Raw genomic sequence first — 12,330 nt, forward strand, 5'->3', positions numbered from 1 at the left:
GTGATGGAGGGTGCAAAGGAGAAGATCAGATCATTCTTAATGAGCAAGGAGGTTGGATTTACTGTGCTGTAGACTGCAGATTAAGTTCTGTTTTTTTTTTGTTTGTTTGTTTGTTTTTATTGAGAATTGAGTTACAGTTTAATTGGGAGAATATCTGCTTTACATTCATCCTATCGTATTTCATTTCATTGCAATGATTACAATCTCCTCTAGGCATCATAATTCAATAGCCTTTGCTTCTATTCCTTCAGGGTTTTGTTGTTGTTTTTTTTTTGTTGTTTATTTTTTTTTTGGTTGTACACCAAAGCACTCAGGAATATATAATTCAAACAGCTGAAGAGCATACCCTGCAAGCCTGCCCCCCGGCCTTCAGCAAATAGCCCCTCTCCCTACTTGAATCTAGGGTCCCCAGACACTCATCTCTCCATTTCATTGTCTCTGCCTCCATCCCTTGCATCACTGTGTCTTTGGATAGGCCCCATACTCTGCCCTTCTCAAATAATTAAAAACTTAGGTGCATCAAAAGACTTCAACAAGAGTAAAAAGGACCCCACAGAATGGGAAAAAATCTTTTGCAATGACACATCCAAAAAGGGAATAATTTCTAAAATATATAGGAAACTACAACACCTCTACAAGAAAAAGAGAACCCAATTTAAAAAATGGGCACAGGACATGGATAGACACTTCACCAGGAAGGAGATCCAGGCAACCAACAAATGTATGAAGCAATATTCATGATCATTAGCCATTAGAGAGATGCAAATCAAAACAACAATGAGTTTTCATCTCACACCAGCAATAACAGTGAAGATTAAAAAATTATAGGACAATAAATGTTGGCAAGGATGCAGAGATACTAGGACCCTCCTACATTGCTGGTGGAATTGCAAAATGGTCCAACCTCTCTGGAAAACAATATGGCGTTTCCTCAGAAGGTTGAAAAGAGAAATACCTCATGATCCAGCAATCCCTCTATTCAATATTTAACCACAAGAAAAACGAGCCACAAAACGAGAAGATATATGCACACCAATGTTTATAACAGCACTATTTACAATAGCAAAAAGATGTTGCAGATTGTCAACAGTGTGGGCCAAGGTATGTGGACATGTATTTGTATGAAAGATCACAATGGCCTTGGCTGCACTCCTCTGCTTTTAATCTGAAACTTAGTTTTCAGCTCTTCAGTGAGCATCTCATTGTTAGGAGCACTGTTGATTGTTGAACCATTTCCCAGATAAGTCTTCCAATACTGATCCTAGAGAAGCCAAGAAAACTGTAAGCATTAGTTTCCCAACTGATGGTTGACTTTTGAACTTTTTCTTGGTGCGTGATTGAGGATGTTTCCATTCCATACTCTATTTTAGACTTATAGTGACCCTGTATAGAGTTTTCAAGACTAAATCTTTATGGGAGCAGAAAACATCGTTTTCTACCTTGCAATTTGCAGCCAAACTCATGACCCACTACACTAACAGGGCTCCTTAGTCACAGACAAGGTCATTTTTAATTTATACCTTTCTAGTTGTATAGTCTTTCAGTGGAGTATAGTAGAGAAGCACAGAATTTGGAACCCTACAGTCATTTTGGTATTGATTCAGAAGATTCTGTCTCTCTGGCTCTTTTCCCTTTCCCTACTAGGTCTCTTGGTGTCATTTTTGTAGACCAGAATCTACCTCTGGCTTTTGGGAAGAAATAACTAATCAGCTTTAACTGTGCCTCAATGCATCTTCATTTTGGTCTCAGTTTCAAATCACTATTGTTATATTGTTTTTTCATTATCTTCATTTTTGATAATAGGGTGTTATCTTTGTTATTGATCAGGTCTATCTTTCTCTTGGGGTGACTAGGTCATGACCTTGACCCTCTGTACAGGGGTTCTGCTTACTCTTCAATTCAGTTACTTGGGTCTGGCATCCTGAACCTGGATTCACATTCAGAAGACATATCTTTGTCCTCTATTTTATTATTCCATTTAATAATAATAATAATAAAGTATTGTTATTATACACATTACATGCTTCTTTATTTTTATATGGACTCTGCCCATAGCATCTCAAATATACCTATTGCTTATTTAAAGGTTTTTCTTCCTGGTTCTTGAACTGCATATGCCATACAAATTAGATACTATAGTTTCCCTGAAAGACTGGATGGTATCCCAAATCCTGCTAAGATGCTGACCCCACTAGTACATGGTATGTCCCACCTGATTTTGGGGTAGGTTCTCTTAGTTTTGTTACGTGCTGTGGTTACCTGATTCACATTCCAGAAGTTCTGGGGTTTGATAGTGGGGATGAGAAGCAATTAGAAGTATAACAGAACATTTAGGAATTAGTGATGACTTCAAGTTACACAACAGAGTGTCTTACATTTCCATTTTCTGACATACAATGTCCATCTCTTCCCAAGAAAGAGAAACAAAATATAGATTTTTTAATGTTTTTTTTTCTATACTTATTAATTTAATTCATCCATCATATGAATCACACCATTAAATTCCCAGGGAGACAGGAAAATGAGTACTTTCTAAACAAAAATAAATACACACATCATACAATAAATACATAAAGATAGCAGTTATCGTATACTTGATTCTGACTCATAATGAGTGCATGTGTATCAGAGTACAATTGTGCTCCATAGGCTTTCCCATGACTTACTTTTCCAAATAGACCACCAGGCCAAGTGGTCTTCTACTTGTGACTTTTAATATGTGTATATGTGTGTGTGGAGAAAATAGTAGATTAAGATTTTTCCCCCCTGTAAACATTCATACTTCTTACTCCTATCTTTGGCTCACTGTCCAATTTTCTCCCCACTGATTTACTGTAGATGAAGGAAGGTACTTATATTTATGTTTGGTGCTTTATCCATACCTCAGCCCTGCCAACAAGCAATAAAGCAACCACCTGTCACTGGACTAAGGCTGTCTTGCTATTTATAATCAGAATGTTTTGCTGATAGATTAGTTGAGAACCAGCTGCTACTAGAATATTCCAGTGACTTGAATATCTGGAGAAGAGAAAAAGGAATTAAAGGAGATAAGTTGTTTTCTCTAATTTAAACAAGGATGATTCAACTATTAGGAAAATTTCCCTTTACATTATTCCATCAAAATAGATATCTCTTTATAAGTTATCTGCAGAATTATCTTTGTAGCTCTTTGACTCATTCAAAATATGAGTTGAACAGGCTTACCTCTCTGTCCTTTCTCACTCTTTTGCTCTCTTCCAAGCTAAATGTGAGACCAGATTCCAATGAATGCAGATGAGACAAAGGTATTCTACAAATCTCTACAATGAATCTATTTATAAATTTTTCTTCTTAGGACACCTGTCTTCTGTGTGGAGTTTTTTGTTTTTGTTTTTTTCTTTTTTTTTCAAAGCAGTGCTGATGTAGTGGAAAGAAAGCTAAGCTTGGGAATGTCTGGCTCTTCTACTGCCTAACTTTAGGAAAGTCATAATTGATTTGAGCTTCAATGTCCTTATTTATAAAATGGAATTAACTATTGGGAGGATTCCATTACTCATCTGTCAGTTTGTTGCACTGTGCTGCCATGCATGTTGCTGTGGTGCTAGAAGCTATGCCACCAGTATTTTAAATAGCAGTAGAATCACTCATGATGGACAGGTTTCAGCTGAGTTTCCGACTAACCAGGTTAGTAAGAAGAGGCAGACTACTTCTGAAAGTTTAACCACTGAAATCCTTATGACTAGCAGTGGAACACTGTCACATGGCACCAGAATACTGAGTATTGGTAAAATGGAGGGTCACTGAAAAAGAGGAAGAGCCCCAAAGAGGTGAATTGACACAAAGGCAGCATCAATGGACTTAAATGTAACAAGGATTGTGAGGATGATGCAGGCCCAGACAGTGTTCTGTTCTGTTGTGCACTGGGTCACTATGAGTCTAAACTGATTCTAGGACACCTAACAACAACAACAACATCATTGGGTTAATTAATTAAACTAACATAATAGTTCATTAGATGCTTGAAAATGTGCCTTTTGGTTGTTTAAATGATTATATATTTCTGTGTGTGTTTGTGTACCTTAAAAAAAGTGTGTGGGGGGTATCAGAGGCAAATGTTGTCAACTGATGGTGCATGGAGGGAATTGTAATCATTGCAATGAAACAAAATACAAATGATTTAGTATAAAACAGCTATTTCGCATTGCAAACGATCACTTGATTCAGAACAAAAGCTTAAAAAAAAAAAAAAAGTTCATTAGACAACTAAAGCTACCACAAATATAAGATGTTATTTGTCAAATATAAGAAGATATTATATATGAATTAGTACTGAAAGTCAGAATTATTAATGTACTTTTTTTTCTTTCTGATTCAAAGATCAGAGTTATTCCATCCTTAACTTGAATACAGCTCTACCATTGACCAACTATATTTCCTTGTTAAGTTACTTAGATGCTCTGAGCCTAAAGTTTGTTAAAAATATGAGAGAAATAATACTGTCTGCCTCGTAGATGTCCCATGACTATTGGAAAACATAAATTATATAGATAATCTATTCCAAATGTATATTTCAAATGCACAGCAAATTTTATCTAGTATTAAAATTGTAGTTTAATTTTTTAAATTTCCTAGCAGACTATTTTTATCCTCTGAGATCAATGCCATAATTCAAAGATACCAATGTTTCATTGGTCTTCCTTATTGATTAGATAGCTTTCCCATACATATAACATTATAGAAAATACAAAATTTTGAGTTAGGCTCCTTTTAGTCTTTAAATGACCTTTTTGCTTTTTAACACTGTCAATATAATTTTTACAGTAGATTTGTCTTACTTAGTACATTGTTGGATTTCTTGACTACCTTCTCCATGGGAGTCAAATGTGGATCCAAGTTAAATGAATTACTTAATCACTTCCATACTTTCTCATTTTAATATGATATAGCTTAGTGGTCCACTTGTGTGGATTTCTAGTTTCGTTATATTAATATTTAATCCATTCTAAAGGCTGTACTCTTTAATCTTCATCAGTTAAGTGTTCATGTTCTCTTTACTTTAATCAGATAACGTTGTGCCATATGAATATTGCAGGTTGTTAGTGAGTCTTTTTCCAATCCTGGCACATTGCTTTTCTTTATATAGATAATCTAGCTTCTCGGCTTGTACCTCAACATTCAGACTGAAAAAATATGGTGAAAGGATTCAACTCAGACACACACCTTACCTGATATTACACTACAGGGTATTCCCTTGATTTGTTCAAACAGTTGCATCTTGAGCTATGTCCAAGTTCTCCATGAGTACCATTAAGTATTTTAGATTTGCCATTCTTCACCATGCTATCGATAATTTGTTATGACCCACACAATTGAATGACTTTCTGTAGTCAAAATACAAGTAAACATCTTTCTGCAATATCTCTTCTTATTGACATAAGCAATGATAGCCCTCATTCTATGTCCTCTTTTGAATCTAGCTTTAATTTCTGGTAGTTTCCTGTTGATATTATCTACAAGCATTTTAAAATTATCTTCAGCCAAGTTTTAGGTGTGAGTGAACTTGATGACAATATTTTATTACTTTTGCAGTCTGTTTAATCTCCTTACTATGCTTGGGTTGTTGTTGTTGGACATAATTGAGTAAGATCCACCTCAGTGACTTCGTATAGGAATTCTGAGGCTGCAAATCTTTACAGGAGCAGAAAGCCTCATCTGTCTCCCATGGAGCAGCATGAGGATTCAATTTTTGGCTTAGCAGCCCAAAGTGTAACCAACCCACTATGCTATCAAGGTTCTTTCCTTAATTCAGAATGGATCCAGTTATGTACCTCTTCCAGTTAGTTAGCAGGTAGCTCTCTTCCAAATTCATTAGCATAGATGTGTGAGTACCTGCTGCATTGCATTTGATTGCTAAAATATTTCACTGGTGTTCCATTAATTCCTGGGGCCTTATTTTTCACCAGCCTACCAGTGCAACTTGTCTTTCTTCCTTTAATATCACGGCTCTTAAACATATGTTGTTGGTGGTGTTAAGTGCTGTCGAGTTGATTCTGACTCATAGTGAACCTGTATAGATTTACCAAGGAGCAGTTGGTAAGTTTGAACTGCCAACTTTGAGGTTTAAACCAACCTTGTGGACCAGTGCATTACCCCACAGTGCACATCATATACTACCTGCTAAAATGACTGGACATTAACCAGTTCTTTTTAATACATCGTCTGTACAATCTTTCAATCTTTTGATGCTTCTGCATTCAAATTTTGCTTATAGAAATCTTTCAGTATTGCAACTTGAGGCTTAAATATTTTCTTCAGTTTCTCAACTTGAGAAATGCCAACTGTATTCTTCCCTTTTCATTTTTCAACTCCAGGTCCTCACGCATTTCTTTATCTACACGAGCTGACTTTTGAAAATTTCTGTTCAGCTTTTACTCCATTATTTTTTTCTTTTGATTTATTATTTTTATTTTTTATATAAGTTTTTATTGTGATTTGAGTGACAGTTTACATGGGAGAGAGCATCAGCTTTACATTCATCCTGACATATTTCATTTCATTGCAATGATTTCAGTCCCTTCTATGTGTCATCATTCAACAGCATTTGCTTCCAATCTCTCTGTTTTGTTTTTTTGTTTGTTTGTTTTTGGATGTACACCAAAGCACTCCAGAGTATATAACCATTCAAACAACCAAAGCGTATACCCTGCATGTCAGCCCCCTGGTCGCCAGCACACAGCCCCTCTCCTTCCCTGAGTCTAGAGACTCCAGCCACTCCAACTCTCCATGTCACCATCTCTGCCTCCATCACTGGTGTCATTGCTTCCTGAATAGGGTCCCGCACTCCACTCATCTCCCTTGATGGCCCCAGGGTCCTCTGCTCCTGGACTGCAAGATCAAGCACTCCCCTCCTTTTCTAACTTTACATTTGCAGCATTCACAAGTAATATTGATAGCAATTAGATAGCTATTAAAAAATAACTTTTTTAAGAGCAAGTTTCAGAGTCTCTTCTAACACCTAATTTAACCTTTTCTTTCTTGTCCTTTTAATGCCCTTGGTTTCTTCATATATGCTATATTTGCTGTCCTCCTGCATCCCATTTGGCCTTTAGTCATTAGTGTTCAATGCACTAAATCTAATCTTGAGATGGTCTCTAAATTCAATTGAAAGATTGTATATTGGCTCTGGTGCACTTTAATAAGTTTTTCACCTTGAACTTGACCTTGCTTATAAGCACTTGAAGGTCTATTTCTCACACCACACTGATATTTTTCTTATTAATGATACTAAGCTCCTCTATTATCTCTTGCCAAAGATGTAGTCAATTTAAGGTTCATAGAATATTAGTGTCATTACCTGCCATTGAGTCAGTTCTGACTCAAAGTGATTCTGTACAGTGTTAATGAGAAGGGACTGGTCAGTTTGAACTGCCAACCTTTTGGTAACAGTCCAGTGTATCCTGTAGTGCCATACCAGGTCTCTAATTGTTTGTTGTTCTTGCTAAATGCAGTTCAGTTGGTTCTGACACAAAGCGATCCTTTGTAGGGTTTTCGAGGAGTAACTGGGAAGTTTGAATTGCCGGCCTTGGGGCTCAAACTGACCTTTTGGTCCAGTGATTATCTCACAGTGGCACTAAATAAAAATCCTAACCACTGAACCAATAAATAACATCATGATAAATAGAGAAAAGACTGAACCTTTCAAAGACTTCATTTAGCTTGGATCCACGATCAGCACTCTAGAGTGGTACACTCAAAAACTCAAATGACAGATCGTATTAGGCAAATCTACTGCACGAGGTCGCCTTTAAAGTTTTCAAGATCAAAGATGTAAATTTGAAGACTAAGGTGGACCTGTCCCAAGCCATGGTAGTTTCAATAGCTTCATATGCATGTAAAAATTGGAAGACTGGGAAAGAATTGATGCATTTGAGTTATGGTGTTAGATGAGAATATCAAAAGTACAATGACCTTTCAGAAGAACAAACAAATCTGTCTCACAAGAAGTACAAGCAGAGTGTTCCTTAGAAGCCAGGATGATGAGACTTTACCTCTCCTACTTCAGATACCTTAACGGGAAAGACCAGTTCCTGGAGAAGGATATTCTGCTAGGTAAAAGGAAGGATTAGCAAAAAAGAAGAAGACCTCCAATGTGCTGGAATCAATGGACTCAAGTTAAACAATGATTGTGAAGAAACTGCAAGACGTAGCGATGTTTCGTTCTGTTGTGCATACTGTCACTGAGTCTGAATGCAATTGATGGCACCTAGTAACAACAACAACAACAGTATAGTCAAAGGAATGTACAAGTAATTTTAAAAGTGATGGGAGAAATGTATCATGAATAAATACTGGAGGTTGTAAAAGAGAAATTAAGATACAATAATACAGAATCCTAGCATGTTCTACCATACAAGCAGTCTTGGGGAAACTTGGAAAAAATATAAGTATCTACCATTTCAGATCATTCCTTTCCAATGATTTAATTACTATTATTTTACAGTTAGATGGTGAATAAGGTTGGCTGAACTAATTGCTCCCTCTGAGCTGGTGAATCACAATTAGGACTACAGGGGATCTGAAGAAATTCTGTTGAAGCAGTTCACAGAGAATGAATGTATACAAGTCTCAACTGTACAAACCCTATGAGACTCAATTTTTTATAAATAAGAGAGTTAAAGCTCTTGGTTGGAGCATTCTGTGCTCTGCTCAGAAACAATAAATGTGAGGGCCTGTTATAACATTTACAAAAATATATGAATGTTTCCAGGTGGATTAGGTGAGTGTTCAAACTTCTGTCTTTGTCTCCCTATTAGCTCTGCACCTCACACACCAACAGCTCCACACCAACAAGACTTTCTTGTTGCTTGGAGACATCTTTATATGAAATGGAGTTAAGTAATGAAATGGTTCTTGAATCATAGAAAATTATGGTGCCTTGTCACAGACAATGAAAATCTGTTCTAATCCAGTGAAGGGGATCCAGAGGTCACAGAAGTTTGAGTTGCTCAGAGAGACTATTCAGGTGCAGCTAGAATCAGTAACAGGGAGCAGACTTGATAGCAACATCTTCCTTGCCACTTGACAACTAATTCTGTGTTGTCAGTTGTCTTCAAGGACAGTTTTCAATGGTACTTGTGACAGCCCATGATTGGAATCTATTGCATGCATCTGTGCAATTTAAGTGTGGTTCTATAGGATAAGCAGTGACTGCTAACTGCAAGATCCTCAGTTAAACCTAACAGCTCCTCCTCAGAAATCATATACACGGCTGCTATAAGTCAGAACTGACTCCATGGATTGAACAAGAACATACTATAGTCCCTTGGAGTGTAGAACAAGAACTGGACAGCTACCTTGCAGAACAAAGATGAAGCGTGCTGCTCTTATAAATATTTAAAGCCTCAGAAACCCTATAAAAGGTCACTATGAGTCAAAATAGTTTTGATGCCAGTGACTTTGGTTTTTGGAAAAATCATTACATTACAGATGATAACAAGGTCTAGAATCAAAGGGGTGGAAAAGTCTGATGTTTGGTTTTGAAAACTCAATGAGCTATTAACTAGCTGTGCTGCTAAAGTCAAGACAGACAATGATCAAGAAGTAAGACGTGAGAATTTTTCCCACCTTGGTATAAATCCATGTTGTAAACTCACATTAAATAGCACCTGCATCGTTCATTACATTGCAGTGGAACAGGGTGTCTTCAAGAACAGAATAAACACTTGCCAGTTTTTCTTTAATAGTAAAGGCAGAAGGAAAGAAATAAAAGAGATCGAGTCTTGGTTCTGTCCCATACAAGGTTTGTCACCTTAGATATAGTACTGAATGCTCTGAGTGTTATTCTTCTCATTTGAAAAATAAAAACAGTAATAATAGTATCTACTCATATATGTATTTTATAAAAAATAAATAAATGACATATTTTAAAAGTACCGAGTTCAGCTCTTGGAAATCGGCAAATGATTATTAAATAGTACGTGGTGGTCTGCGGTGGAGTCAGTTCAGATTCATAGTGAGCCTGAATAGGGTTTCTGAGACTGTAAATCTTTATGGGAGCAAAAAGCCTCGCCTTTTTCCTGCAGAACTGCTGGTAGTTTCCAATTACGGTCCTTGAGGTTAGCAGCCCAACTCGTAATTACTACACTACCAGAGCTCCTTTAAATAGTATGAACATGTGTATATTTTCACATTATTAGTACAAAAGTAAAGAAAAGAAGAGATCTCTGGGTCTTTACGTATAATACTCTTCCATTAAATTTTGTTATCTACTGTTGTTTAGAGTTTGGGATACAATACAGAAAGGATATGATCTAATTTTACTCAATATTGTCATTCAATAAAACACTTGCATAAACAATAATTATAGAATACAACATTAAAAGAAGGCATTCAAAAGCATTGAAGGCTTGCTTTTCAGAATGATTTATAGTTTTGCTGCATTCATATCAGACAGTTCATAACTTTTCCAAGATTTTAGGAGAATATTTCTGTTGTTGCTCTTTTATTGTTGTAATAACTAGGATTTTTTTTGGTAGATGATTAAAATTTGCCTATGAAAGATGGTGTATCTTTTATAAGTAATCACATATTGGAGAAATGGCAAAACCAGGAACCAAATGAGATGTTCTGATTTCTAATACATTTTTTTTTTCCTTATATTTTGCAGAGGGTCATGGTTAGTCTGGGCTTGTTACTCAAAGAAATGCTGAGAGATATCAATATAAATGCGTGAAACAGAAAATCCATACAAGGAAGAATGTTATGACTATGCCTCTAAACTTTTGATATTGTCATTGGGACACCATTTATCTCTCTAAAACGCTGCTTTCATGATGTGGATTGATTGTATCTCTGAAATAGTCTGACATTTTTACTACTTTAGGTTTTTACACAGATCCTACCATACATAAGAAACTTAGTGATTGCCTTTTAAAAACAAGCCAATGTTCTCCTTTTCAAGAAACTTGATAATTTAATATTGATATCTGTACTTTGGTATTTTGGATGCCTTTAGAGGTGCTTGTCACAGCAATGAGAAATCGCTCAGTGGTGACTGAATTTATCCTGCTGGGCATCCCACACACAGAGGGTCTGGAGACCATGCTCTTTGCCCTGTTTCTGTCCTTCTACATCTTCACACTAATGGGGAACCTGCTCATCCTACTTGCAATTGTCTCCTCTACTCGGCTTCACACTCCCATGTACTTCTTTTTGTGCAAGCTATCCATTTTTGACATCCTTTTCCCTTCAGTGAGCTCCCCTAAGATGCTGTTCTACCTCTCAGGGAATAGCCAAGCTATCTCCTACACAGGCTGTGTGTCTCAGCTCTTCTTTTACCACTTCCTGGGCTGCACTGAATGCTTCCTGTATACGGTGATGGCCTATGACCGCTTTGTGGCCATATGCTACCCTCTGCGCTACACAGTCATCATGAGCCATAGGGTGTGTGCCATCCTAGCCACAGGGACTTTATTTTTTGGCTGTATTCAGGCCATCTTTCTAACCACTCTCACTTTCCAGTTGCCATACTGTGGTCCCAATGAAGTGGACTATTACTTTTGTGATATCCCAGTGATGCTAAAGCTGGCCTGTGCAGATACTTCAGTGGTGGAGATGGTGGGGATCATCAATGTGGGCCTTGTGACCTTCAGTTGCTTCCTGCTCATTCTCACCTCCTACAGTCGCATTGTCTACTCTATCTTACAAATCCACTCTGCGGAGGGTCGCCGCCGTGCCTTCTCTACTTGCAGCGCTCACCTCACTGCCATCCTTCTTTTCTACATGCCAGTGGTGGTCATCTATCTGCAGCCCACCCCCAAGCCCTGGCTTAATGCAACCGTTCAAGTCTTGAACAACCTGGTGACTCCCATGCTGAACCCCTTGATCTACAGTCTCAGAAATAAGGAGGTCAAATCATCTCTAAGGAAGGTCCTCCATCAGTTTTGCTTCCTTGCTGATCGTCTATAGAGACAGATCAATAACAAAGTCTTCAATCATAATTCACAGTTCATATACATGTTTACTTCATCCTCAGAAAAATTTCTGAATATGAGAGTGCAGGTTGAATTATTATTCCATTTTTCCATTGTGGGGCCTGAGACTGAAATAGTTAAATGACTTATCCAAGGACATAATGAGAGATCAGAGAATGAGGACATGCAAGCAGGTTTTCTGACTCTGGACCTGTACTCACTTGAGAGAGCAGTTCTACTCTATCCTACAGTGTTGCTGAGTCATAATTGACTGGATGGCAGTGGGCATTTGGAGTCCTGATGTGTCACTATTGGATAAGTACGGACTTCTAACCACAAGGTTGGAAGTTCAATCCCACCAGCCTATACTGTGCTGTTT

At 37.3% G+C, this 12,330-nt stretch overlaps 1 protein-coding gene across 1 annotated transcript; it reads left to right on the plus strand.

Annotated features, from left to right (window-relative positions):
* Positions 1-11,010: 11,010 nt before the first annotated feature.
* LOC102841776 (olfactory receptor 149-like) lies at positions 11,011-11,946 on the plus strand. Its single transcript, XM_006871013.1, has one exon. It carries the CDS (start codon positions 11,011-11,013, stop codon positions 11,944-11,946), a length of 936 nt encoding a protein of 311 aa, XP_006871075.1.
* The last annotated feature ends 384 nt before the right edge of the window (positions 11,947-12,330 follow it).

Source organism: Chrysochloris asiatica, unplaced genomic scaffold (assembly GCF_000296735.1).
Source record: "Chrysochloris asiatica unplaced genomic scaffold, ChrAsi1.0 scaffold00158, whole genome shotgun sequence".
NCBI lineage: Eukaryota > Metazoa > Chordata > Mammalia > Afrosoricida > Chrysochloridae > Chrysochloris > Chrysochloris asiatica.